The sequence below is a fragment of the Pholcus phalangioides genome, unplaced genomic scaffold (genome assembly GCF_987345545.1).
Source record: "Pholcus phalangioides strain wild (caught in Gottingen) unplaced genomic scaffold, Ppha-v1.0 ptg000024l_1, whole genome shotgun sequence".
Taxonomy (NCBI): domain Eukaryota; kingdom Metazoa; phylum Arthropoda; class Arachnida; order Araneae; family Pholcidae; genus Pholcus; species Pholcus phalangioides.
Genome location: NW_028301616.1, coordinates 29549079 through 29576689, shown reverse-complemented (window position 1 = coordinate 29576689; position 27611 = coordinate 29549079). Strand labels below are relative to the sequence as shown.

Here is a 27611-nt window from a genome sequence, read left to right as displayed (position 1 = left end):
GATTTAAAAGTACTTTTTCATGCATAACAAAATATAGCTGAATATGAAATTATATCAGCATATTCTTTATTTACGTTCATTGAAATAATCAGATGAGTAGAAACAGGTAAACAAAAATGGGTTTTTTTTTTCGTAGTTTTCAACATTAATTTCACCAATTTTTGAGAGAGAGAGAGAAAGCAAACATAATTTTTAAATAATACTTGTTTTTATGTTTTCAAACAACACATACCCTCCTTGAGGATCCACGACGATATCATGTGGCTGATCCAAATCTTCAGATATCAGAGTATGTTGCAACTTTCCATCAAGTGAGGCAATAGATATAGTATCCTTCCCAGCATCAACCCAATAAAAATGTTGACCCACCCAATTAACAGCTATCCCTCGAGGTTCACTCAGGCCAGTAACCTGAAAGAAAAAAAATTTACAATATCTTTTCACTGCATTAGAATCTTTAATTATTTTTTGCCATGATCAAATCAAATATATCTCCTTAAAAATGATTACCAATAAATAAGAAGGCTTTGAAACTTATGATAATATGTATAATAGGTATATGTATGAGGAAAAATATTCATAAATATGGCAATTCGTTATAAGTGATATTTTTAACATTAGTTTATTACTGCATGTTCACACATGGAAGGAAAAAAATTCATTATATCATTATAACAGATACCTTGTAATATCTGATTTTGTTATAAGTGGACTCAACTGTACCTTCAACAAAACAACAATTATTGGCTGCTACATGCATAAAATAAATGTTTTTAGAGCAAAATTAAATAAATAAGCAACAGTCATTTTTCTTGTTTTATCTCATTCATAAAGACAAATTGAGTAAAAGAACCAAGGCACTTTTTTTTGCAAATGATCACAAGAATCTGGAGTCTCGATTTTCACAGGTAGATCACAAAACTTTAGAGATACACTGGAACCTCACTAATCTGAACTAATTGGGGTCGAGACCTGTTCGGATTAACAAAAAGGTAGGATTACAGAGTATCGTTTTTAAACATAGCTTTGAAACTGTAATCATAGTGTGTATCCCTATAGGTGGAACAGGAACAAAACTCGAGGAGCAGCAAAGAGAACAACTGCCCTAGGTGACAAATTATTGGGCAAAAAATTTCAGGAAAGTATTATTATAAAATTATCAAATTTCAGTGGTAGAAATGTCAAAATCAAATTTTCACGGATGTAGCAATTGTCTTTGGAGTTTCAACTGACAATGACGTGCCACCACCAAAGACTAACTTTTTTTAAGAACTGTTTGAATTAAGTGGGTTTTCAGATTAGTAGAGTTCTAGTGTAGTAGTTAGAAAATGTAAAAGAGGATAGAATGGTCACTTACAATTGTTTCAAATTTTGTTTCTCTTTTGCTACGGCTACCATTCACCATATCATCTTTGGCTTGTGTGAAGGAATATCTATAAATGGATTTTGTATGGAAGTTCGTCCAAAATACTAATACTTCATCATCTTTGTAAAGGACATCAATAGAATCAATACGACTTTTATTCAAAGCAGGATTGAGTAGAACATCATTTATATCCTGAAGTGATGGCTTATAAGGGCTAATCTGGCGTAATTCATTTTCACTAGCCACAAATATTATGGCTTCTTTACCTGTAAAATAGATAAAAATCCTCCAAATTATAGTAGAGAAGTATCTCAAAAGTATTTTTGGTACTTTTTAATTAAATCAGGTTGAAAAAAAATATACTTCAACAATGAAATTCCTCCACATCACTGGAATCTTAATTTTCAATTACATTCAGAAATATAAATTATTTCTTAACTTGTTAAAATGTCTTACAAAGAATGCATTAGAATGATAAATATTTGCCTCCTGTAATGATGTTAAAAATTTAACTATTATTGACAGTGTAATAATGAATGAAAAATTTAAACAAGAAATGGCAAAGAAAGTTAACCTAAACATTAAAAAATAAAAACACTTCAATGAATTTACTTCTTTTCATCATATATAATAATAATAAATTTCACTAAATGCAACCCCATCCCTGCACAATAATTGGAATCTGAATTTTTTAATGCATTCAAAGATGTTATTTCTTAGCATGTTTAAAAACTTCTTACAAGATAACAATTCAAATGATGAATTTTTGCCTTCTGTAAATGATGTTAAAAAATTTAACTACAGTGATAACTTAGCTAATGAACACTTTTTTCATGATTTTTCTGCCTCGGCTAACAAACATTTTTGTTGACATTGATGCTAACATAAAACAGCTGTGTTGTGAGCTAAATATTAGCATTAATTATCATCAAAATGACCAACATTTGAGCCCGATTAACTCATGTCTCTCCCCCACCCCACCCCCCAGAATCTTTTTCAGATGTATCTACTACACTTCTCTTTCTGAAAGTTTTGGAATAATTTCATGTAAAATGAAAGATTCAGCAAATGGAAAATACATTGAAATAAGAAGCCTATATTTTCAAAGCACGCGTTCTTTGGGTGCAAGACTCACAGCATCAAACTGAATGGTCCAGAACTTATCTTTTCCATCTGCATGTACGAGACACTGAAATGAGCTGACCAAATCACAAATGAATAGGGACCCCTACAAACTCAATTGTAGGTTGTCTCAACACCGGCTTTAGTAGATTTAAGCTGGTGTTGCGTGTATACATGGTGTGAAATAAAAAGATTTGCAGGACTTCATCTTCTTGAAAATTCTCCTTTATCCCATTTTGAGAAGCTGCCTCATTAAGTTTTGTCTCTTTTATGGCACTTCTAGGTGTTTTGAAAACTTATCTTTAAATTTTGTGCAGACCTGTAACGAATGAAACTATTTTCCATAGCAACCTATGGAAAATCACATTTCGGCTAATGAGCGTGATTCTGGAACAATTAATAAATTATCTTTGTTAGCCGATGTATCACTGTACTATCAACCATAATAAAATATGAAAGTTTTAACCAAAAATGGCAAAGTTAATTAAAAATAAAGACACTTCAATTAGTTACTTTTTTCATAATATTGTTACTGCATGACAATAAACTTCTGATCAATTAAATAAGAAAACGTGTTTCTTCAACATGTTATTTTAAAAAGTTTGTGACAATATTGAAAGTTTTCAACATTTAAAGCAAAGATTGTAACATTCAGGATCAATTCTGTATAAAAAATTTAAAAAAGTTCAGAAATTTAATGTTTTGCATTATTTAACCAGTTATAGAAAATATATTTACATAACTATATACTGAGATATAACAATAAAATAAATTTCTTTTTAAAATAAAGTTTCTTATAGAGCAGTGGTTCCATACTGTGGGGCAAGACCCTCTGGGGGGGACAGCAAAAATGAGCTATTAGGGTAGCGAGCGATTTTCCAGAATTTAAACATCTCAAAATAATTTATTTCATTCTTTCACAATGTAAATAAGTAAAGTCGAACCTAACACACCTTAACTCTGGTTTGAAAACATGCCTCAAGCCACTTAAGTGCTCTGGAGCTGTGTCACAGGTCACTTAAGTGATCTGTTAATATACTGCGGGTCGCTTGAGTTATCGGTAAATGTGCCATGGGATACTTAAGTCATGTGGAAATGTGTCAAAGGCCACTTATCATTCATGTATGCATTTACTTGTCAAAAGTAAAGTGCACAACTAATGAATTATTAATTACAGGGTGTCTGGAAAAAGAAACTCCCTCATTAAAATTGAAAATCTTAAAAAAATTAAATGGAAGAAAAATATCCTTTTGCATGCTTACAGTACCAGCCCTATAAGATTTTAATTATCAGGTTTGACAAAATCATGTAGTTGCAGATTTTGATGATAGGAAGCCCAACAATGGTGTAACTTTCATCAGTTGTCAAACGCAGGTTGATGTATCTGCTACATACAGATGCACAAGCACTGGCGCATCTCGATCAGAATGTCAGTTATTCAAAAAATTTGAAAGCAGAGTTGATTATGGTCATAATCAATGAATATGGTGAATAGTATTGATGCAGCACCATCTATCAATAAAATTTACACTGAAGTTAAAAAGTGGGGATCGCCAATAAAATTCTTGTGAAAAGGGGGTGACGTCTCAAAAAGTTTGGGAACCACTGATATAGAGGAAGAATTTTAGCAAAAAATACAGAAATATGTTACCTTCTGCTTTACAAGTACCATTGTCACCAGGAACAAGGTGATATCCAGGTGCACAGGCACATGCATAAGTGTCAGATTTCTTGGCAAGACACCTCTGAGAACATGTACCAAACTGACAAGGGCCATACACTGTAGGAAAATAAATTCACATACAAAATTTTCAGTCAATGATAAAACATAAGAAAACCTGTAATGAAAAAATATACACATATATTAATCTTTGAAGTCTAGCATCTTCCTGAAGTGATCAGTATTTGAAGTATATAAAGTAGAATGCGCAATACACATGGTCATTTTTTTTCTTTCTCAATTCTATATTTTGCTGTTAATTGAATGAAATTACCATAATTTCATTTCTTAAATGACCATAAAATAATTATCTTAAGAATTATGGTCATTTCAAAGCAGTGCTTTGCATGTTTTAATGTGATTTTAGGAAATTTCTGGTAAAAAGAAAATTCTCTGCTATAACTCACCACAATCAGCTTCATCCGAATTATCACCACAATCATCCATTTGATCACAAACAAAAGACATACGAATGCAATGATGGTTTGAGCACTGAAACTCATTCACACCGCAATGATGTGCAGAAGAACCTAAAAAATATGGATGAATATATTTAAAAAATAAGCGATTCTTGATAAAACTTGATTTATTTTGAAAAAAAAAAAGGTAAAAATATGAAATTTAGCAGAAACATCAATCAAAAATTGAGAACTCAAATAAGAACTGCAATGAATATATTTGCATTCTTAAAAAAAATCTATGCACCGTAATTTTCTACGCATATATATTGCAGATTATAAACAGTTTAGTTGAAGTCTGCATGTAATTCATTTGAAAATGATTTAAATTTCTTTGATTGTATACAACTGCATATTAATCAGCACCTTTTTTTGAAAGAAGTTGGAATGAAAATGAATATTTAAAAAATTATTCATATTTTTAATAAATCATTTTATTTAAATATATACAAACCATTTATGAATATTTATATTTTTCCTACAAAACATCATTATTGGTGTATTATATTTTTACAAAAAATTCATAAATTCATCTTTCATTGGTGAATGAATGAAATTTGCACGTGCAGATTATAGGATGACATTTTTTCTCAAAGTATCAAATTTATGCATGTGGATCATGTCTAAAAAAGTGTCATGAAATGAAAATTGAACAAAATAGCTTGAATAAAACTACACAAAAATGTTCATTTGATCACAGATAAAACGCATGTCGATACATACAATGATAATTTGAAAGTAGGAACTCATTTACACTACGACAATGTGCAGCAGAGCTCAAAATATTGAGAAAATAAAATGTATGTGCGTTCTACATTTTTCACTTACAAAACCTATTGCTTTCATCAGAGTTGTCACCACAATTATCTTGACCATCACACATCTTAGACTGTGGAATGCACAAATTATTTGCACAACGGAAGCGACCAGGAGGACAAGCTATTTTACCTTTAGCAAACAAAAAATGTTTTTGTAAGTTTCAAATTACATTTCAAACACAAACCAAAATATTGCTGCAAATTTATTTATATCAGGGGGGGGGGGGAAATGAAGGCAGTACCAACTTCAGTAAGCATATATACATATCGTTGAACACCAATTAAATAAGGAAAATGTGGATGGATTCAAAATTTTCATCATGCGATAAAAATTTCATTGAAAGAAATACACATAATTTTGTAAAAATCAAAGATTTTATTAAGGGCTTCACAGTGATTTTGTGTTTTGTATAGATAGTAAATATAACATTTATTTTAGTTTTTTTAATCAAAAATTTTCACTGTTTTGATCTGTTTTTTAAAGGTAAAAAGAATATATATTTTTTCCAAAAATTCCCTATCTTGGATTTTTTTATTTTTTGCTCTCTTTAGTTTCTGGGTAAGGAATTTCTACTGTATATTAAAAAAGTTTTAAATAGCTTGAAATGTACTTTACAAGAATTTTTTGCCAATCACTGCTCCTTAAAACAATTGCACTTGTGATTTGTTATACTCAACTTACTTTACTCTTACGCCACCACACTGGTCTATCAGTCTACTGAAGTTATACTAATGCAAGCATGTTTAACAAGTAACAGTATGATAGCTAAAAAAACTCACTGCAAAGAGAGAATTCCTCATCAGAATTATCACCACAATCATTTTCCCCATCACACTGCCAAACAGCTGATATGCACTGCCCATTTTTACATGTGAACTCTCCACGCTGACAGGTACGACCTAAAGAATAAATGTGCAAAAGAAAATACTCATTCTCAATTTTACATAGACGTTTTTCACTTTCATTTAAGCTCATAGCAACTGCATTAGACTTAGAATGCTGTCACTTGTATAGTTTGATATCTCAACATTTAAAAAAAATTACTTCACTCAACATCATTAATCAACAATTAAACACGCTGTACGATTTAGAGATACAGGTGAGTGTTACTTAGTGATAATAATTTAATTTCAACATCTGATTATCATTCTTGCAAAGTCTTATATAGCTTGATTTATTTATCTTAAAATTTCCTTTAGAGATATGTTCTGTCATTTCAACCGAATTATAAAAAATATATTTTTCAAATTCCAATTAAAACAATTCTTAAAATTCTAATAAATTAAATTCGTAATAAATTATTTCAATATTTTAAATAACTGGAAATACATATGTAACGACAGAATCAATTACCCTTGATTCATTATGAATTAAACATACCGCAATTCTCTTCATCAGAACCATCCGCACAGTCTGTATCACCATCGCAGCGCCATTCTTGCAAAATGCAGAAGTTTGTCGAAACACAGAGGAACTCATCATTTTTGCAAGTAACATCTGATATAAGGAATAACATTTGCATATTTGAATCAGATTTATAAAAAAAAATCATTTTGCTATTGGTAAGATAGAAGTTAGTTAGGATGGGATGTTTAAATATAGGTGGTAATAAATTGTCAATATGTCATGATTATCTTTAACTTTAATATTGGATATAATAATTAGGGTTATAAATTATCTCAGCTTGAAACACTGACACAGCAGACAGAAAACAATAGCAAAAGTCATGAGAAGAAAATTCAACAAAATTTATACTTGAAAAATGGGACTTACTGCAATTGAGTTCATCACTATGATCTTCACAATTGAAATCTCCATTGCAACGCCAAGATGAGCGAATACAACGACCATTATCACAACGGAAATCAGTTTCTGAGCAATTTCTGGGAGCTAAATGTAAAAACACAATGAATAATTTAATAATAATATTTAAAAAAAGTAACTCATAAATAAATAATTTAGTTTAAAATATTACATTGTATTTACATTTAATCAAGTTCTATCACAACAAACATGGAGGAAAAAATAAATGGATTTTTCCTTAAGTGACTATTTCATTTATGGCAATGAAGTAAAAATTATAATATTGACTAACTTACCACAATTTTCTTCGTCCGAATTGTCACCACAATCATTGTCAAAGTCGCATTGCCACCTTCCTGGAATGCATCTATTATTTTTGCACTTGAAATAAGTTGGATGGCATGTTGTAGAATCATCACAAGAGTCTGGTTCATCTTCTTTCTCACTACAATCATTGTCTCCATCACATTTCCAAGACATGGGAATACAACGTCCAGAATTGCAGCGGAAATAATTTTCTGGACAGACTCTACCGGCTGTAAGAAAAAAAAAAAATTTCGTGTGCATTTCTTCTATATTTGGAGTCATTCAGTTCACCAAACTTCTGAAAGTATTATGGCATCCTGTTTTGAAATATTTACATTTTCTAATATCTTTAACTGAAGAGTATCTACAGTACGAAAGGAAAGCACTTCATTGAATGCACTAAAACTTAATATAAGAGACTTCTGTACAACCATCACCCTTGGGAACAAATAAATATGATTTCATAAACTGCATGACTTAATAACCAGTAAGCCCAATTCACAAATTATGTTGGCAGGAGAAACCGCCATTATAGGCAAGGGACGTTTAAAGTGATGGATGTTACACTGAAAGATAGAGAGAGAGAGATCTAACTGTACTTTACACACCACTTGCTTTTGATTAGTGATTTAAAAAAATTATCTATCATTAAGAGATAAGAGAAACACAGCTTACCACAACTTTCTGGTTCATCAGAATTATCTTGGCAATCATCATCTCCATCACACTGCCACACCTGAGGTATGCATTTTGAATTTTGGCACAAAAATTGATTGGAAAAACAAGATCTTGGTGCTATAAAATAAGAATTGCATAACAAGCAATGACTGAGATCACTTATTAATCTTAATTTTTTTTTAAAAAGATGTAAAGGAAAACATAAGAATTTAACATTTACATTGTTCAATGTTCATAAAAGTTTGTTATCTCAATATTGTAATTTATACAAGAATTCACTCACAGCAGTCCATCTCATCTTCACCACCTCTGCAATCTTTGGTTCCATCACAACGACCAGCAGAACTTATACAGTGAGCTTGCATTGTTCCGTTCCTTGGGCACTTGAACTGACTCATGAGACATGTATGCTTATCTAAACAAAATTTATTTAAAATTCAAAATTTTTCTTAAAATTAAACATTTTAATTTAATTTTTAAAGTTGTTACATGTATGTTATATTAAGAAGACACATATTTCCAATTTGACTATATATTCGAATGAAGAAGCTTTTTTCATTGTTAAACAATTATACTTGATCATAAATGAAGCATCTAAAATAAATGAAGTTATGTAATTATAAAAAGGGGATATATATGAGTATATAATTAAAAGAATATCTTGAGATATAGGGAAAACATATATCAATAACTACAATTAGCCTCGGCTAATGAACGCCTCAGCTTAAAAATTTATTGGCTAAAAAGATTTTTTGCATGACCTTTCAGCCTTGGCTAATAAATACAGATAAGGCTAATGATTATTTCTTTCATGTGCACGCACAGACTAACATAGCAAATGAAAAGCTGAAATTTTGTGCCAATCTTCATCACAATTAATATCATCTAAACCAAATTAATTAATGTCTGCCTCCAAATCTTTTCTTAATTACACATCCACTTCTCTTTCAGTAATTTTCACAAACCATTTCATGTAAAATAAATAATTGGGAAGAGAGGAAAATACATAAAAGAACAACTCAGAATTTAATGTTTCCAGCGCATATGTTTTTTTGGTACAAGACTTTCTTTCTTTAGTGTCAAGCTGAATGATCCAGATGTACTAAGAACTTATCTTCTCCATCTATGTGTATCGAGACAAAGAAATGAGCTGACCACATCACATAGGAAAAACATATGAACCTGGCTGGGATGTGTACACAGTTTAAAAGAATAAAAAGATCTTTAGTTTCTGAATTTCATGGAAATTCTCATTTATCTAATAGCAAAAATGTTTGTTTCAGCCTTTAGTCAGTTTTCATTGTTTTCTATAATTCTCTTTCTTCTCTGAGTTTTATAAATCGTATCTTTAAATTTTAGGCCATACCTGGAACGACTTTCCATAGAAACCTATGTGAAATCGTGTTTTGGCTAAGGAGAATGCAAGTCTAAAACAAATTATCTCCATTAGCCAAGGTATCATTATACACGATTATCACTTCACAACAATGAAAATACCATACAGTAATACCATCTACACTTGATGCTCAATTTTATAAATGATTCTTCTCTTGCAAATCAGTTCACTATTCCCAAAATGCTTCTTTTTTAAAGTCTATTTAAAAAGAGCTTTTGATTTTACAAACTAATTGTTCAAATATTTTTTGAGTTCATAAATATGAGTGTCTACTGTATGTAAGGATAATCTTGTATATAATGACATTCTATCTCTGGTCAGAAAAATTATTCATAATGATATATAATGATGAATCTTTCTATAACAATAATTTTCTCTCATACTTTGAAAACTGTTTTGCAATGACAATTAGGCAATCATAAAAAATGCATATTCATTTGTTTAAAATTGTCCAAAATAATTGCCAAACTCACTGACATTTCAGCCTAAAACATAATAATTTTGGATAATAAATCAAAACTTCCCACTGTCTGAAAATTGAATTGAAATATGATTGAAATTCAAATAACAGTACGAGTTCTACAACCACTTTAAACACACACTTGGCAATCAATTTCGTTGTGAAACAAATTTTTCCTTTTTCTCTCTCAATTTCTAAAACAATGTTTTTTTTTTAATTTGATTGGTATTTTTTTGTGAGCAATACACAAAGCAAAACAAAGATAAACAATTACCACAGTCCTTTTCATCAGACCTGTCTCCACACTGAGATACTCCATCGCACAATTGATTTGGTTGGATGCAGTTTCCATTTTCGCACTGGAACTGTCCAGGACTACAGTGAAATGGTGGACAGAAAGATGGTTCATCTGAATTATCTCCACAATCATCTTGTGTGTCACAAAACCACCAACTAGGAATGCATTTGTAGGTTGATGAACAAACAAACTGTGAACTAAAAATGATATAATCCATTTGAGAATTATAAAAAATTTACAAGGCATGAATAAAAAAAAACCTTACAGCAATGCCAAATTTATAAATCCAGATGGAATTACATGCTTTCATAAAAGAATGAAATGTAATTCATATACAAATTCTTCATGTAGATCATGGTAAAACTTTATCAGTTCAAAACAACATATCATTCTACAGTGGAACCTCTTGATAATGGATGTGCATGGGCCCCAAACATTTAGTCCACTAACTGGAAGTGTCTGGTAATAAATAGCGAAATACATTGAAGCCTTATCCCACAGAATTTAAAAAGTATTTCTTAATGAAAGGTGTGCCCTAATGGGGAACGTGTGGTGTTGTATTAATTATGATCATACTGAATGTGCTTTTTAAGGATTGTTTATAAAGACAACCGTCTTAAAAAAAGCGTTAGGAAAATACAAAACAAACAAGTTTAACTCAGCAGATGAATTTATGATAAAGTTTTTTCAACTCTTCTCATTTATCAGTCTTATGTCTTAACAGGCAGCTGCAGATTTATTCATTGCCGAAAAATTGGTTCCCAGCATCATAGAATCTTTTCACCCAAACATTTACAGTAAAATCCCTCTTAATGGACGACACCTCTTTTATGGCTAAATAATAATTTCCCCTCATATAATAAAAGTATATATTTCAAACCCATGATTTACCGTCGCCCCTCTTTTACAAATTTTTTTGTCCCACCGGTGACTGCAAAAAGAGAGATTTTACTGTATTTTACTTATAAATGCAATGAAATGATTAATTATGCTGGAAGATATTTTGCATTAAAAAAAAAGTGAAACTATGTTCTAATATGATCAAAAATTTGAATTTCACTACTTATATTATTATTGAATTTTAAAATAAGATTTTCCAGCTCTTTTTTATGAAACATTCATATATCATTATATTCACCTTGTGCAGTTATTCTCACATGATACTCCATCAGATTTCAGAACATAATTTTCAGGGCAAGCACATGTTGATCCTCCACCAGGTTTTAGTAAGCATAAAGTGGTACATGGATGTGTTGAGTTGCATGGATTTATTTTTTTCACTAGATAAATATAAAACAACGCATCAATCATCAAATAACTTAAGACGTGAACATCAGAATATAAATTATATCTAAACTGGTTCGCTTCATTTCTCAGGCAAAGAGATTACACTACATATGATTAAAAAATTCCTCTTCTATAAAACTTGAAAAATGCAATTAATAAGGGGATTGGTTACATTCGAGCAAATGTAACCAATAGACTTATTGGTTGTTTTTTTTCAAGTTTTATAAAAGAACTTTGACCAAACCTTTATAGTGTAATCTCGGCTTCAGTCATATAACTACTGCATTACTGATATTATTTAAACTTCATAAAAATCAAAGGCTATCTGATCTATATATTTTTATCACAAGTCTTTGTAGTATAACTTATGTATTTTTCTTAATTTGGTTTATAAATTATAAAAAATATTTTAATTAAGACATGGTATTATGATCTATCAAAAGTTAAATTTCTCACATTAAAATTGCAAAATGATTGAAATTTGAATATGTGAAGATAACTGATCATTATGAATGAAAAAAGCATCAGGGTGAAGAAACTTACAGGGCATCTGACGGAAAGGATGAAATACTTGTATATCCATTGGACGATGAGTAGTTGTAGCTATAGTTGTGTAATTTTCACAATGATATTTATGGCATCGCTCTATACTCTTCGTGATCCAATCAGTCCAATATATCTGGTCTTCAAACACAGTCAAAGCAAAGATGTGATGGATAGCATCAAATGGACCTATGCAAAAATGAAGTGTGAAAATTATTGATCCATTGAAAAAAAAATTCAAATTGTGCAATGCAAATAAAAGCCTATGTAAATTTACATTTCTTTTATTATGCATGACATCAAAAACATTTGCAAACTGTTTCTACTTCCTCCAAGTAATTGTGGCTATAAAAAATCTATGTGTGACTCCCATCATCATCTACGGCTCATTAAATAATCATGATTTGATTAATTTTTTTGTCTTCAGAACATGAAAACAGCACATATGCGTGTTAACAAGATTTTGGTTTTGAAAATTTGCATGATATAATGCACAGTAGTTTTTCTGTTATTTTTCTTTTTATGATGAAGTTACTATCTATAAGCTTCACGATTTGATGCTGCTTCAATCAAGGGCAAAAATAGTCAGATAGTAGCTTTAGCTTCTTTTAATGCCCAATGCATAGCTTACGTCTTAGGAAGCAGTTCCACCACATCTAACACAACAGAAAAAGAGAAAAAATATTCAATTGTGTGACTGCTGTAACAAGCTTCTCTGCAAACTTATAAAATATAGTCAAGAATATTCTTATCTATGTTAAACTACCCCAGTTTCTTTTTTTTTTGGAGATATAGACCCAATCTATAGATCATTTTTTAAAACGATTTACAGTCAATTCGCGATAAATTGAATTACAGTGAGTTAAATACCAGTATAAAATACTAGTAAGTTATCATGAGGCCACCTTAAATATTATAAGGTGGTTTGGGTAAGGTTGATTCAATGAATCAAACTACGGTGTAACCAAAAGGAAACAAAATATGTTAAACTTTAATAATATTTAACTTCAGACAAATTTCTGCTTTATAAATGTGCATATTAAAGCACTTATCATCGATCAGACTATCTTTTGATTTGGTTCAAGACAGTGTCTGTCTTTGACAGGTTTCACTGTATAACACCATCAGCTGTTACACATTTGACTAATCAAGATTTGTTTGTAATTAATTACTAGAGGAAAAGTTTAAATATTTTTTTTTACCTCTGGCTACTACAGTTCTTCTGTTTAGGCCATCTAAATCAGCTACTGCGATGTAATCTTCTTTAGCATCTGCCCAAAACAACTCACGAGTCACATAGTCGATGGTTAGAGCATTTGGCCAGCCTAAACTTTCGTTGATCAATTTGATAAACCGACTTCCATCCATACCAGCTTTGCCAATATATGGCCTATCACCCCAATCTGTCCAATACATGTAACTAAAATAATAAATAAAATTCATTTCACTAAAAACAATGAAAGTACTCCAAGCACTTTGGATTCATATCTAAACTATTACAAGCAGAAAAATAATTCCAAAATTATTATAATTTCTTGTGACCAGTTAGGCATTTTACCTAAGGGCAACCTAACTTACAATAAATCGAAGAGCTATTGAAATTTCTGTACAATGTGTTTTGATGAACTCAACGTTACATAAAAATTATCATAAACTCTAATATGAAATACAGTTTAAAAATTAATATAGGGAAATTGTGATGAATCATGGTTATAATCTATGATATGATTATATGCCCAAATTAACGGAAGTGGTTTATGTCATATAATAACTAAACTGTTATTGTGAGTTGACTTTTTTTCTTTGAGTTTGGAAATAAAATAAACTTCAGAGGTTCCAGTAAGATAATAAGAGTGCCTGAGTTGTAAAATGCTTGTCTTCCACTATGAAGGTTACTGTCAGGGTTCACTGGATTCGAATCTGGGGGGAAAACATACAAAAATCAAGTTCTTTACTACCAAGCCTGGGGCGACCACCAATAGATGGAGCCTTGATTTCTCACCCAACTCCACTGATTGGACATTGCCTTTTAGAAATATGACAGGGGTAGGTGTGTGGTAAAGTAATAAGATAATAAGAGAGAAATGCAACTGACTCCAAATTTTCCACACTTTCTAATTTAAAAGAACCAATTTTAAAGAAACATATTTCATTCGGAAATTAAAATAAAAAGTTACAAAACCATAATACACTCTCTGAAAAATTCGTTAAATTAATTATATGAAAATTAACTGTATTTTTCCAAACATTTTTTGAGAATTTTTTCTTCACAAAATGCTCAATACGAATTAAGGAACATTGATAAATCCTCACTTTTTAATCCATCAAAGGAAAGTGATAAAAATACATATTTACCCTTGAAATGGGTCTAAAACTATTGCACGAGGTTCTTGTAGACCTTCTCTGATTAAAACTTTACGAAAACGACCATCAAGAGTAGAAACTTCTATTGTGTCCTTGCCTTTGTCACACCAATAAAGATTTCTTCCTATCCAATCCACAGCAAGACCATCTGGACTCTGTACTGAACCAGCATGAAGAAGCTAGGAATATCAAAGAAAGTGGAAATATAAAATGATAAATCTGCTCAAGAAATATATTCATCTCATCAAAAACAATGCAAAAAATTGAAATGAAACTGTTCATCAATGTAAATAAAATTGACTCTCCAATCTAACAATACATTTTGATTTTAAAAAACGTTATTTTCACTTCAAAATAATTTTAAAAAAATTCTGATCAAATTTCCATTGATGCATTTCACAGTCAACTATATTTAACAAGGAATTATTTTGTTCTGTTTAGTGCAGCAAAAAGTGCATTACCTGGTGTCCAGGACTTCCAAGGCACATTCTTTTTATGCTGCTTCCAAGAGCGGTAACATCAGACCAATACAAACATTTTTCTTTCCAGTCAAAATCTAAGGCCACTGAATTTGTAAGGTTGCGAGCAAGTAGTTCTGTATCATGACCATGGAGGTCTATTTGTCTAATATAGTACCGGTTAGAAAATATCAAAGCTGGTTTTTCAGCTGAAATAAATGAATCTGTGATCAACATCTAAAACCTTAAGAGAGGTCAAATTTTTACCTTTATAAGTGCTAAATTGTATGATGGAAATAAACATTTATAACCAGAATACTTACTCTTATTTTTCCATGGAAAAACAGAATGCAGATAAATTTTTATGAATTTGGAGAAACATTGTTCAATATTAGAACTACCGAACCAGCATTTGTGATGCATGGAAAATGTCAAATTATATTTGTGTCAGGGCTGGACAAATCGAAAAATTATCTAAGCACCAGAACAATTTTTTAGGTGCCAAAAAAAATTTTACCCGAAGGAAAAGGTCCAAAATAATGTGTTTCATTGACTTTTTCAGGGCATAATGACCCTCTTTCATATTGGCAGATGCACTGCTATAAATTCTAAACATATTTTGGTGCTCTCAGCCTGCGATTCAGTAACTACACAAAGAATATTTTAGTCACCATGGCGATTTGGCTCCTGAGAATTGTTCCCCCCAGCCCTGACTTATGTTATAAAATGTTTAATGTTTCATGTTGGGAAAATTACTCAAGTATCAGATAGAAAAAATCGTAATTGAATGGTTGCAATTCACAAAAAAAGTCTGAAGTAAATTTGAGGCTGCAAAAAAATGATAAAAAATAGAACGAAATCAGCATAATGCATGCAAATGTTCTTTAAAAAGATGTAATTGCTTATCACCCAGCATTTGATGATCCAGCCCAGGGTAAGAACATTGTATTTACACCCGTATCAATTCCCAAAAACTTGGCCTTAATGCAAAAAATGAATGTTACCATAATATTTATTACTTACTGCTGTTTGCTTTGCAGGTAATGCCACCATCCAAAGACAAATAACCAGGATCACAAAAGCATTTGTATGAACCTTGGGTATTAATACAATGCTGGCTACAAGGATATTCTTCTTTACATTCATCAATGTCTGAAATAATATAAAATAGCTCTTTCAACAATAAATTATAAATTTATTTGTTAATTAAGCTGCAATTTTATATTTTTACATGCATGTATACATCAAATCGAGTTTTAACCAAGTTTTTAACCAATCAATGGCAAACATTATAGCAAAAAAAAAATTTTAACCTTCACATATTCTTCCATTTTCTATGGGTTTGTAACCAGGGTTGCAACTGCATTTGTAACCAATAGGTAAATCTACACATATCTGTGCACAAGAGTATTCAGAGTCACACTCGTTTATATCTGTGAATAAATAAAAATACAGATAAATACATTCTAGATATATACTCTGTTTTTATCTAATAAGCAACTAGAAAGGTTGCTTTATTAGTCAACTTTAATAAAATATAAAAGTACAAAATATGATTTCTCGCATGTCTTATAACAGATTAAGAATCTTAACTTATTTGAGGGGAGAAAACACACTGAAAACATGAGAAAGTATTGATAATCTGTTGTATTCGTATGGTATAACATTTTGTATTATTTCAACAAATGGTTCATATAGTACACAGGCTTAAAAAAAAATTCTCAAAAAAGTATAACAACAAAATAATGTTACGATTTCTTTAATTTTTCATCTCAAACTAATACAGGTGGCCAAAAATTTTCTTAAATTTCTGAAATTTTATATATAAGTGTTTATTAAAGAATTCAACCACCACTTACTGCATTTATTTTCATCAGAATAATCACCACAGTTATTTTCTCCATCACAGAGAACACTCTCATTCACACAGCCTCCATTGTCACATCTGAATTCTCCTTCAGGACAATAAACTACCGTTGAATTATTGACTGCATGAGGGGAGAAAAAGAAATGGGTAATTGAAAAATGAGGAAAGAATGAAAGAATCGCTAAATTAAAAAATTTTTCCCTCGAAACACTAAGAAATAAATAATGCAATATGATTTATACACAGTACGGTCATAAAAAAGCTTTCCACCATAAGCATACCCCTTAAAAGCAGCGGTGTTTCGGGTATAAACTGACCTGAACTACTTTTTTATGTTACCTTCAATACACTTACACACACACATTCCAACTACTACATCTAATTCATTAGAAATCCTGCAGAGGAATATGGATAAGGTGCATGTGTGGTTTAGAAGTAATGTTTCAGGTATGCAAATCAAATTTATCTTTAACAATGATATTAATCTCCAGTCCGTACTCTTTAGTTTTACATAGAGGTATGCATGTGCCATAGAGGTATGGCACATGCATCTTTAAAGATGTCCACAATATCTAGCTTTCGATATGTCATCACCAGTAAAGATGTTCACACAGAGTATTCCTCCATAAAGTCTTTATTTTTCAGTTTTTTGCTGTTCCCTTACATGCTCTGTTGTCCAACTGGCATTTTTTATTGTGCTGCAGCACAATTGTATTTACAAGCTTAAAAAATTCCAACTTTTTTAAAGGCTTTTAATTGTGCTAAAAACATTATCAAAAGCAATGTAATATTTAAAATAGTGTTGCCATTACAGTTTTTTCAATTCAACTTCATTACGACTTTAATGAGCATTTTCTTAATGCCATCAACATAATCTTGAAGCACATGCTTCTAAATAGATAGAGATAAAATTTCATTGGCATACCTCAAATATTCAAGTATTGCACCCCCCCCCCCCCCCAAGGGCTTAGTTATAAGAGAAGGTATTTTACAACCATCCTGCACATTCCTGCACACATAATGGGGTTCATGCCCAAACAAGCAACAAATTTATTTATTGATGGCATAGGGTTCAAAACTAGATTTTTTTTCTTTTTTTGCCATTACTAAAAATAGTAATTTTCTATAATCTCAATTTCTACCTCATAGTTCTGACATGAATGTGAAACAATATAAAAAATTTGCTATTCAAAGAAGTTTTGCTAAACTATAGCCAAAAAAGTATAAGTTTGAACCTTGTTCAATAAGATTATTTGAAAGATAAAACAACCTTATAATATTTTGCACTATACAAAAGCACTGTGCTAACTCACTGCAAGCTTCATTATCTTCATCTGTGTTATCACCACAATTGTCTACTCCATTGCACACCCAACTTCTCAAGATGCATTGGCCATTGCCACATTCAAATTCATCTGAACGGCATCTCCGATTAGCTGAAGAAGAAAAACAAGCATCTAATGATATTTGTACACTGTCACATAAGACTGTATCAAATATTGTATGTAAATTTTTATAGATATAAAAAGATTAGCCATGTGTGATTGATGATTCAGAGTATTGCAAATAGGTGATTGTCTTCACATACTTATCTTTACCTTAACTGTAAACTGTTAATCACTCTCTGTTGTGTATCCATTAAACACCTTGAATTATATATAATCTGTAGTTTGACCTAGTCACAAAAATGGGCTTGCAAATTACAGGTATGGCATAATTAAAATGACAAAATCTGTTGGATTTATTGATGTAGATGAGACATTTATGGATGAAACGCTCAAATTAATCTCGCCAGATTTCATTAATGAGTATCTTTTGGTAACACATCGACAATGCCATCAGACTTTTAATTGAAATTAACGTTCCTAATGAATCTATAATTGTTATATTTGTGAGGGACATTCTCAGAATTCTCTAACTTTGCTCCTAAAGTTTTTATAAAGAGATGAAGAATGCTGCTTGTCAGCTGAATCTACTGTTTTCATTAAAAAAGTTATCAGTCCCACACACACACACACAAACAATCATACCAGGCTTTCAAGGAAAGAAAACATCCACATTTGCTAGAATCGATCAGAAGTAAAAACACAGTGTTAATTATATAAATTCATTAACTTCACCTAAATTTACTAGATTTATTTATAAGTTTAAATAGCTAATTTATTTAAAAAAAAAATATTTTTCTGCTAGAAATTGGGTATACTTTTTCTTATTCTCCTGAAGAAACCCTACCCCCCCCCCACACCCAATCCCTATCTTACCCATGTTAAATTCTACTCACTTTATGTGATTTCATCTCACGTAATCATTTCATGGAACCAATTAATCGCATAAAACGAGGGATGCCTATAACTTAATTCAAGGTAATTAAATACCACGAATTGTATATTATTTTATTTTAATCAGATAATTAAATTTTTATTCAGAGGGATGACGCTCACAGTTGTAAATCATACAGAATGCTATATGATTGTGTGTCACTTACGGCAAACTGAAGGCTCATCCGAGTCATCACCACAATCATTGTCTCCATCACAATAGAAGCTCTTTACAATACACACAAAGTTCAGACATTGAAACTCATTCGGTTTGCAAATATTTTCAACTATGAAGAAAGAAAAAAAATCCATAAAAATGATGAGCATATATTATTAAATATGAATTCAAAATTGTGAATTTAACTGACTGTTACACATTTAATGAAATGAGTAATTTAGAATAAGCTTTAGATTTTATCATCAAAATATATTAAAAATTTCATAATTACTGGATACATATACAGCGAAACCTCAATATAATGCTACTCTGCAGATCAAGAAAAAATATTTCTATAGAGGAATTATTGTTATATCGAGAGGCAGCAGTTTAACATTTGAGCATGGTTTCTTAACTGGGGGTCTGTGAGAGCATTTTAAGGGGGTCCGTGAGTGTGGTGAAAAAAAAAGCTCCTCAAGTCATTGTGACTTATTACATTCTGCATGGATATGCACTGACAACAAAGACTCTTCTACCTCAGAGCTGGTAGAGAGAAAATTTTGTAAATAGCCATAAAAGTTGTTAACTTTATCAGAAGCAGGTCTTTGAATCATCAAAATTTAAAAAAAAAAAATGATGTAAAAAAAATAAATAAAAAAGGTATATAGCGAAAGTGTTAAAAATACGCATATATCTTGGATTTAATTTTATCACTTGCACACAACACACACATTTTTTGTTCTTCCAGAAGCATCTGATGTCTTTACGAATTTTAATCCAAGAACTTTCGCCACTGATTTTGATTCATAATCAAATTTTGATAATGCAGAAACATGTCCAACTTTGAAAATATACCTGACCCCTTGCAATTCTGCTTTGGGTCAGCATTGTACAATAAAAGTTTTGTAAAAGATCTTTCATCAAACTTTATAGTGTAATGCCGACCTCAAACAGGTTTCACGGTATATTTCAAAGGTGTCAAAAAAAGAAACACATACTGGGTACTACTGTTCCGTAGTTTTTATTTTATTATATTTTATGTGTGTTTAAAAGTGCTTTTCACAGAGGGGATCCATGATCTTCACTCTACAAACACAAGGGGTGGATAGAACTAAAAAGGTTAAGAACCCCTGCATTAGAGTATAAATATTTCCGAAAACGACGTGCAAAAATATCGTTTAAAAGGATTTATCTTTATATATATATCGGACATCATTGAAACAAGGTTTCACTGCATATAACTTTAAAATAAATGCATTTAGAGTATTTGTATGTAATTTGATTGAAAGGCAATGGTAATGAAAATTTTGATGAATAGATTTCAAAATTAGTTGATGGAGAAATATTTTATTACATTTCATATGAACTAGTTTAACTAGCGCTTCAAAACTCACCACAGCCTTGATCAGCATGTTCATCTGAGGCCTCTTTGTCACCACAATCATTTTCACCATCACAAATCCAATTCAAAGGAATACACTGACCAGTGTTATTACATCGGAACTCATTGGGCTCACATTGGCGTGTACCTGAGAAAGAGAGAGATAAATCAATAACAGTTACAATAAGTGAAATTTTGAAAGAGTATACAAATACAAAAAATTATACAGGGCGTTGATGCTGTTTGTATTTCACTTGAGCTTTCTCCTCCACTTCTTTTTTTTTCTCATAAGCGGAATAATGTTCATAACAAGTTAGTTGGAGTAGTGATAGTCCATTGACGCATTGACTACTTTAGCAAAATTCAATCAAGATTTTTCATGTAATGTTTGATAATAATCATTCAATATTTTTCCATATAAATTACATCACCTGTATTTGAAACATACAACATAAATAAAAAGGTTGTGATCAAGAATAGCCTAAATATATGTTATGATCAAACTCCAAAATATGGAATACTGTGAAGTGTCCAGGCACTTCCCACATTCCCAAGACTTCGGCAAGAAATTTTGCAAAGTGACTGAACAGTTGCCGACATTTCAAGATGAATCTAGACTTTAGACAGTGATCATAACATTCTTCTTTTTTTCAAAAGAATTTAATTTCAAAACGTCTGAAATGCATTCTTAGACACACTAATGAAATACAGTATTGGTTCTTATTATACTGAAAATACAATGGAAAAATTAATACACATACTACAGTGTTCAGTCTCATCAGACTTATCCAGACAATCTGGATGACCATCACATCTCCAAATTCCAGGAATGCAATCTTGGTTATTACACTGGAACTGGTCTTGCCTGCAGCCATATTCTATAACAGTTGTAATGGGAAATATCAATCAATAACATGATTAATTTTTGAAATTATTGATAAAAACTGCATTCAATCTAAATTTGCACTGCTTTGAGTATTTTTTCCTTTCAAGTTTCACTATCATTGTAATAAATTAATTGATGTAAGGGGGAATGACTATAAATACCCAAATGCTCTAAACTAAATTAAAATAAAAAGATATAATGGGTTCCACATTCATGTACAGTCAAACCTCGTTAGTGTGTCACCCGGTTAACACGTCACTCCGCTTACAGAGTGACTCTAACTGTTTGGAAGTCCCAATTGTCCTCAAGCAGGGATTGGCACAGCTGTGGCTTACTCCGTTTAATGAGTCACTCCGCTTACTAAGTCATATTTTTGCTCTCCCAAGAGTGACTCATTAACGAGGTTTGACTGTATACAAAAAAAATTAGCGCGAAGCCTTTACTATCCATAATTAAACTGCTACTGTGCAACTAGAAATCATGTCATAATGGTGACAAAATGCTGTAATGAGGAAACACTCTGAATTATGTATTTAAATTCACTTAATCCTTAAAATGAGACAACAAAAAAAGCTTACGACAATCTCTTTCATCAGAACTAACAGTTTCATTTTCTCCATCATTACAGTCATCATCTCTATCACAGCGCCATGTCTTTGGAATGCATAGCTTTGTCCCTTCACATTGGAATGAGTTGGGTGGACAAGTTGCTTCTGTCACAACTGTATTAAACAAGATAATAATAAAAAATATATTAATTTTCAAAAATTGCATTGTATTTTATTAATGTGACATTATGCCAATCAATATTTTTCTTGCATAAACACTGTTTGATTTAAATAATATTAAAGAGCAAGAGTGGCTTACCAACAGGACAATCTTTCTCATCAGACATGTCCCAGCAGTCATTTTGGCCATCACAAATCCATGCTGGGTGAATACAAGCAGTAGTGTGTTCACAGTTTATAAGGTTTTGAAGTGGATCCCAGAAAAGGGGATGCAATGCACAGTCAGGTCTCTCTAGAATATGATTTCAAAATGTATATTCAGGAGTTTTATAAGTATTGAGATTAGATCAAATGTTTTAAACGATCTTTCATAAAGCATTAACTCATTTGCATCCACAAGTTGAATATTTCACCAATTTTATTGTTCCCTATCACCAAAAGAGAAATTTTCTGCTCCCACTAATGGTTGCCTGCCTTGCATCAAATGTAAAGCACTCTGTGATGGTTTCAGTAGGTATAAATAAATCTTTTGAATTATATAATTAGACTAGGTTCAACTAATTCAAATACTATAGTTTCACCCTCTTCACCAAATGTCATCAAGGTCGTATGATACTTGTATGTAAAAACTAGTTTTTTTTATTGATGAATGGTGATACTGACTGAATACAACTTAAGGGCATCAAATTTATAAGGTGAGTAATGATTAATTTAGAACTAATTCAAATGGGTAAAAAATTGTGAATCTATGATATGAATGTCTTTTCTAGAAATAGAAACTAAGCAATAAGCATACTAAATATAGGAAAGTACACTTGTGAGAAATGTTTGAGTTTTTCTAAAAAGTATGGTTTTCTTTGAAAAACATATTGTCTTATTTTAATGGCAGTTGCAAATAGTTTCAAAAATTTAACTCACTGCAATCCATTTCATCACTCATGTCAGGACAGTCAGGATCCCCATCACATTTATAGGTTTTACTAATGCAAGGTCCTAAATGGCAACGAAATTGATCTTCACCACATGTACAGTTCATTTCATCACTGTAATCCCCACAACTGTTCTGTCCATCACATACTCTAGAGTGAGGAATGCATCTATTGTTTGAACAATGGAAAAAGCCTGGGACGCAAGCTCTGTTTCCTGAAATAAAAAGTTAGCACATGTAAGTATAAATTACATATTCGTTGCACCACTAACTATGTTTAAATAAAACAAATATACATATATTTAAAATTATATTTGATATTGTTTTAAATATAAATTTTTGATGCCATACAGACATAATGCTTAACACATCTCCCCATAACACAAAACTTACTGCAAAAGCGTTCATTTTCATCAGATCCGTCCTGACAGGCAACAACACCATCACATGTCAATTCATAAGGTATGCATATACCATTACCACATTCAAATTCGTCCTTAGAGCAATTGGCTTCCTTCACTAAAATGAAAAAGGTTTTATATACCAATTTAAAATGACTTCCAATCATCAATGCACCAGAATCCTGAATCATACAACACTATTTTTTAAACAAAACTTTCTACTGCTCAGAAGGCCACCCAAAATGTGACTGGAAAACGTAGAAACCCTTTTACCTATGCAACGTAAGCCATCAGGTGCAAGAATTCTACTAGAGGCACAGGAGCATTCAACTTGTGCATCAACAGCAACGCTACATTTTTCTTCACACCCTCCGTTAGAGAAATGACAAGGATTCAATGTGCCTTCAAAAGAAAAGCATTACAAACAATTACAATGTGTGACTTTTGAAATAAGTTTTTGACTACATTGCATTCTTTTTAATAATTTTCATAAATAATTATGGCTGTATACAAAATCTCTCAAAATTTTCAAATTAGTTGCTGTGTCAAGTTTTATTTAGTTAATAAATTTAATTTGTTAAAACAAAAAATATATTTCTAAAAATAGACTTTTATTTCTTTACATGTATTATTATTTTTTATCAATGCATTTGCCTCCTGTATGCACAACACATTTCAAAAAATAATATGGTGTCTTTGCACTAAAACACTTACAGTCAGTGTCATTAGCAATAGCAATTATTCCCATGGGCCGAGCGATGTTCTTTCTCAAAGTCACAACGTCACTGCCGGTGTACTTATTCGCCCGCATAACAGAATGTGACACCCAGTCTGTCCAAAATACATAGTCACCGTAGACAGCTAAGTCAAAGGGATGCTGAGGGTGTTCATTAAGTAGAATCTAAAGATACAAAATGATAAAAAATTATAATGTAAGAATTGAAAAAATATATATACACATACACTAGAACACAACTAATCCAAACTAATTGGGACCGGGACCTGTTCAGATTACCTGGGTTTTTCTTTTAAACATGGTTTTTTTAGAACTGTAATAATAGTGAGTATCCCTATGGGTGGGATAAGAATTACAGACCAGATAATTCTGTTTAACAATGACTGGAACAATTGCTGGGAAACTAAAGTGGTTTTTTTACCTTCCAATATTATGTCCTTCCTTGAGCCAATAGATGTTACAAAACATCAAAACAGGTGTAAAAAAATGTTGCTTCCATATTTCATTAAAGATGAGAATCAGTCCCTTTTTCATTCTCATTCATTCTCAAAAAATGATAAAAAATTCGGTGAAAAATGTCATTTACTGGCCTGTAGAAGCATGGGAAAATTTGACGGAAATCTTGCTAAAGAAAATCTGGGAAAAATTATGGCCAAGACTTGCGTCAATGATAATCAACAAACAACAAAGGCATCCAACAAAATCCACCATCTTTTGAAAGAAATTCCTGGTTGCGAGGAAGCAGAGGAAAAATATATGGTCAAAATATTATCATTAGACTGTGACAGCCCACCAAATTTTCAAGGATGCAGAAATCATCTCCGAAGTTCAAACTGGCAATGACTCGTCATCAAGTGATGAGTCAGATCAGTGGTTTTCAAAATGTCTCATTTTTCCTTGAGATTTTGCCAAATTTTGTCAAGGGCGTTGCTGCGAGCTGTAAACATTGATGATTGTCTATTCAGTGCTTTGGAGTGGTTCTTTATTAGACTATTTTGGGTTAGATTATGACATTTAGCCACCAACGACTCGTTCAGAAGCTATAGTTGCCTTTGAAACTGATACATGGAGTAGCATGATAATGCAACCCCTGCAGACATCATGTTTCTGAGACGATGGCTACGAACTGCATATGCTAGGTATATGTTGCTTCTTCAAATGAAAACAGATTTCTTTCAAGACAACCATGTAATTTATCATTATAAGATATGATCATGTATTCATTGTCCATATATAAAATGTAACTTGTTACAATGCAGAATTTATGAACATTTGTTTTTTCAGTTGTTGATTCAAGTCTAAAATTTTTCATGCACATCGTCTTTTTTTTATTTTTAAGAGCCATTTGGATTATTGGATTTTTAGATTAACGGGTTCATATTAGTGGGGTTCTAGTATACTAAACGTATGTATATGAATTACTTACGAATCTCTCTGTCCCATCTAAATTGCATCTTTCAATTTTGTCTAACCTTGCATCAGACCAGTAAAGTTTCTGTGATTTATGGTCAAGAGCCAAGGCATTTGGCATTCTGATATTTGTTGTTACAATGGAGTGCATGTCATACCCACTGAGATAAGCTCGCTGAATACTGGGACTACCAGGATTCCAATTTGTCCAATATATACGCCTGAAATCAATCAAGATCCAGTAAACTTTATTTACCTCTCAGTTTTTGAAGCAGCACACACATTACATAATCATATCACTTTCATGATCCATATTGAACAAAAAACAAAAATGAAATAACATGATATGAACTCTAATAATCTTTTATCCTACATCCTAAATAATTTCATAATTTAGGAAAAATGTTATAAAATTTAGCATAAAATGATTTTAAATTTTTCTACATCCTTTCACAGAATGACATGAGTTTCAAAGAACAAAACAACCGAGGTTTTATGAGGTAAAACACTTAAGAAACTTAAACACTTGGAAACGTAAAACATAAAATTATATCTGTAAAATTGCGTTACATTTTTTTGTTCAATCAAATCACTATATGGCTTTCTAATTTTCATAAAGTATATTTAATAGCTTTAGAATAGACAATTTCTACTTAAATTTTAACCATTTGAAATAACAAAAAATTTATAGAACTTCCATAATTTTTCTTTCTTTGCTTTTCTGAAAGGTATAAACTTTTAGCTTCAAAATCATCTTTCATTACAATCTACTACTGCACAGCACAATCAATAGAGCTTCAAAAAATCATAAGCATTGCTAGCCAACCATTGCAGTGTATGATTTAAACCATTTTGATGCTATTAGAGAAGTTTAATAAATGAAAAATCACACAGTACCAAATTAAATTTTTTCCGCATTAATTTTCTTTTTTAAAAAATTTAAAAAAATATTCTAATTTTAAATACTAAAGATTTAAATAACAAAAAAAAAATTACTTACGACGCGCAGCTGTCAACATCAATACCTCTAGGCATATCATCTGGGCCCAAATTAATTATAACCTCTGGTCGTGCTTCTTCTCCACTGAGACTAATTCGACTGATAGAGCTATCACTATGGCTGGTCCAATACAATTCCCTATGAACAGGATCATATGCTAATCCTTCAACAGAACCTTGCTCTAAAATTAAAAATTTATATAATTATAATGGCCAATATCTAAACCATTCTAATAGTGAAATTAATTTTACCAATGTATTGACAATAGTAAAGGAGAAATTACTTTTCATACACTGTATAATTTTTTTCTAAGTAATGAAATCGATCAATGTTTTCCCTCAAACTCACTTTCTACGATGACGCTGTGATCTGATCCATTGAAATACACACTGTTGATTGTTCCCCTTTGAATGTCCGAGTAAAATATGCGTTGGGTGAAATAATCATATGACAATCCAATGACATTTCTCATATGGACTTTGTCAGATATACTTGGATATGGAGCATTTGGATTATTTTCATCAAACATGTGTATGCTTTCGATTTTCAAAACCTTTGAAAACATCAAAAACGCTTCATAGGCTGCAAAGTAAAAAAAAAAAGGTATAAATTGGCATTAATTCAGCCATCAAAATATAAAAATTTTTCAAGTTGATTGAAATGTTTGAATATTATGAAGAAATATTCAAAACTCGTACAATTCAAAACTTGAACTCTTAAT

The 27611-nt window shown here is 31.3% G+C and overlaps 1 protein-coding gene across 3 annotated transcripts in view; it reads right to left on the bottom strand.

Annotated features, from left to right (window-relative positions):
* The window catches only part of LRP1 (LDL receptor protein 1), a 109285-nt gene that overhangs the window by 19799 nt on the left and 61875 nt on the right, over positions 1 to 27611 (bottom strand). For all 3 annotated transcript variants that reach the window (XM_089250733.1, XM_089250735.1, XM_089250734.1), the window contains exons 44-76: positions 27239 to 27472; positions 26891 to 27071; positions 25907 to 26111; positions 24459 to 24645; positions 24018 to 24146; positions 23737 to 23862; positions 23334 to 23558; positions 22555 to 22707; positions 22266 to 22409; positions 21563 to 21679; positions 20815 to 20949; positions 19431 to 19550; positions 18259 to 18381; positions 16938 to 17066; positions 16392 to 16511; positions 16102 to 16230; positions 15082 to 15287; positions 14612 to 14799; positions 13459 to 13676; positions 12257 to 12445; positions 11565 to 11706; positions 10403 to 10623; positions 8556 to 8687; positions 8270 to 8389; positions 7585 to 7824; positions 7259 to 7375; positions 6866 to 6982; positions 6265 to 6384; positions 5495 to 5614; positions 4616 to 4738; positions 4140 to 4268; positions 1358 to 1632; positions 233 to 411 (exon numbers count right to left, since the gene is read on the bottom strand). In XM_089250733.1, coding sequence (XP_089106859.1) covers positions 233 to 411; positions 1358 to 1632; positions 4140 to 4268; positions 4616 to 4738; positions 5495 to 5614; positions 6265 to 6384; positions 6866 to 6982; positions 7259 to 7375; positions 7585 to 7824; positions 8270 to 8389; positions 8556 to 8687; positions 10403 to 10623; positions 11565 to 11706; positions 12257 to 12445; positions 13459 to 13676; positions 14612 to 14799; positions 15082 to 15287; positions 16102 to 16230; positions 16392 to 16511; positions 16938 to 17066; positions 18259 to 18381; positions 19431 to 19550; positions 20815 to 20949; positions 21563 to 21679; positions 22266 to 22409; positions 22555 to 22707; positions 23334 to 23558; positions 23737 to 23862; positions 24018 to 24146; positions 24459 to 24645; positions 25907 to 26111; positions 26891 to 27071; positions 27239 to 27472 — 5293 coding nt within the window. The remainder of the gene's footprint in view (positions 1 to 232; positions 412 to 1357; positions 1633 to 4139; positions 4269 to 4615; positions 4739 to 5494; positions 5615 to 6264; positions 6385 to 6865; positions 6983 to 7258; positions 7376 to 7584; positions 7825 to 8269; positions 8390 to 8555; positions 8688 to 10402; positions 10624 to 11564; positions 11707 to 12256; positions 12446 to 13458; positions 13677 to 14611; positions 14800 to 15081; positions 15288 to 16101; positions 16231 to 16391; positions 16512 to 16937; positions 17067 to 18258; positions 18382 to 19430; positions 19551 to 20814; positions 20950 to 21562; positions 21680 to 22265; positions 22410 to 22554; positions 22708 to 23333; positions 23559 to 23736; positions 23863 to 24017; positions 24147 to 24458; positions 24646 to 25906; positions 26112 to 26890; positions 27072 to 27238; positions 27473 to 27611) is intronic.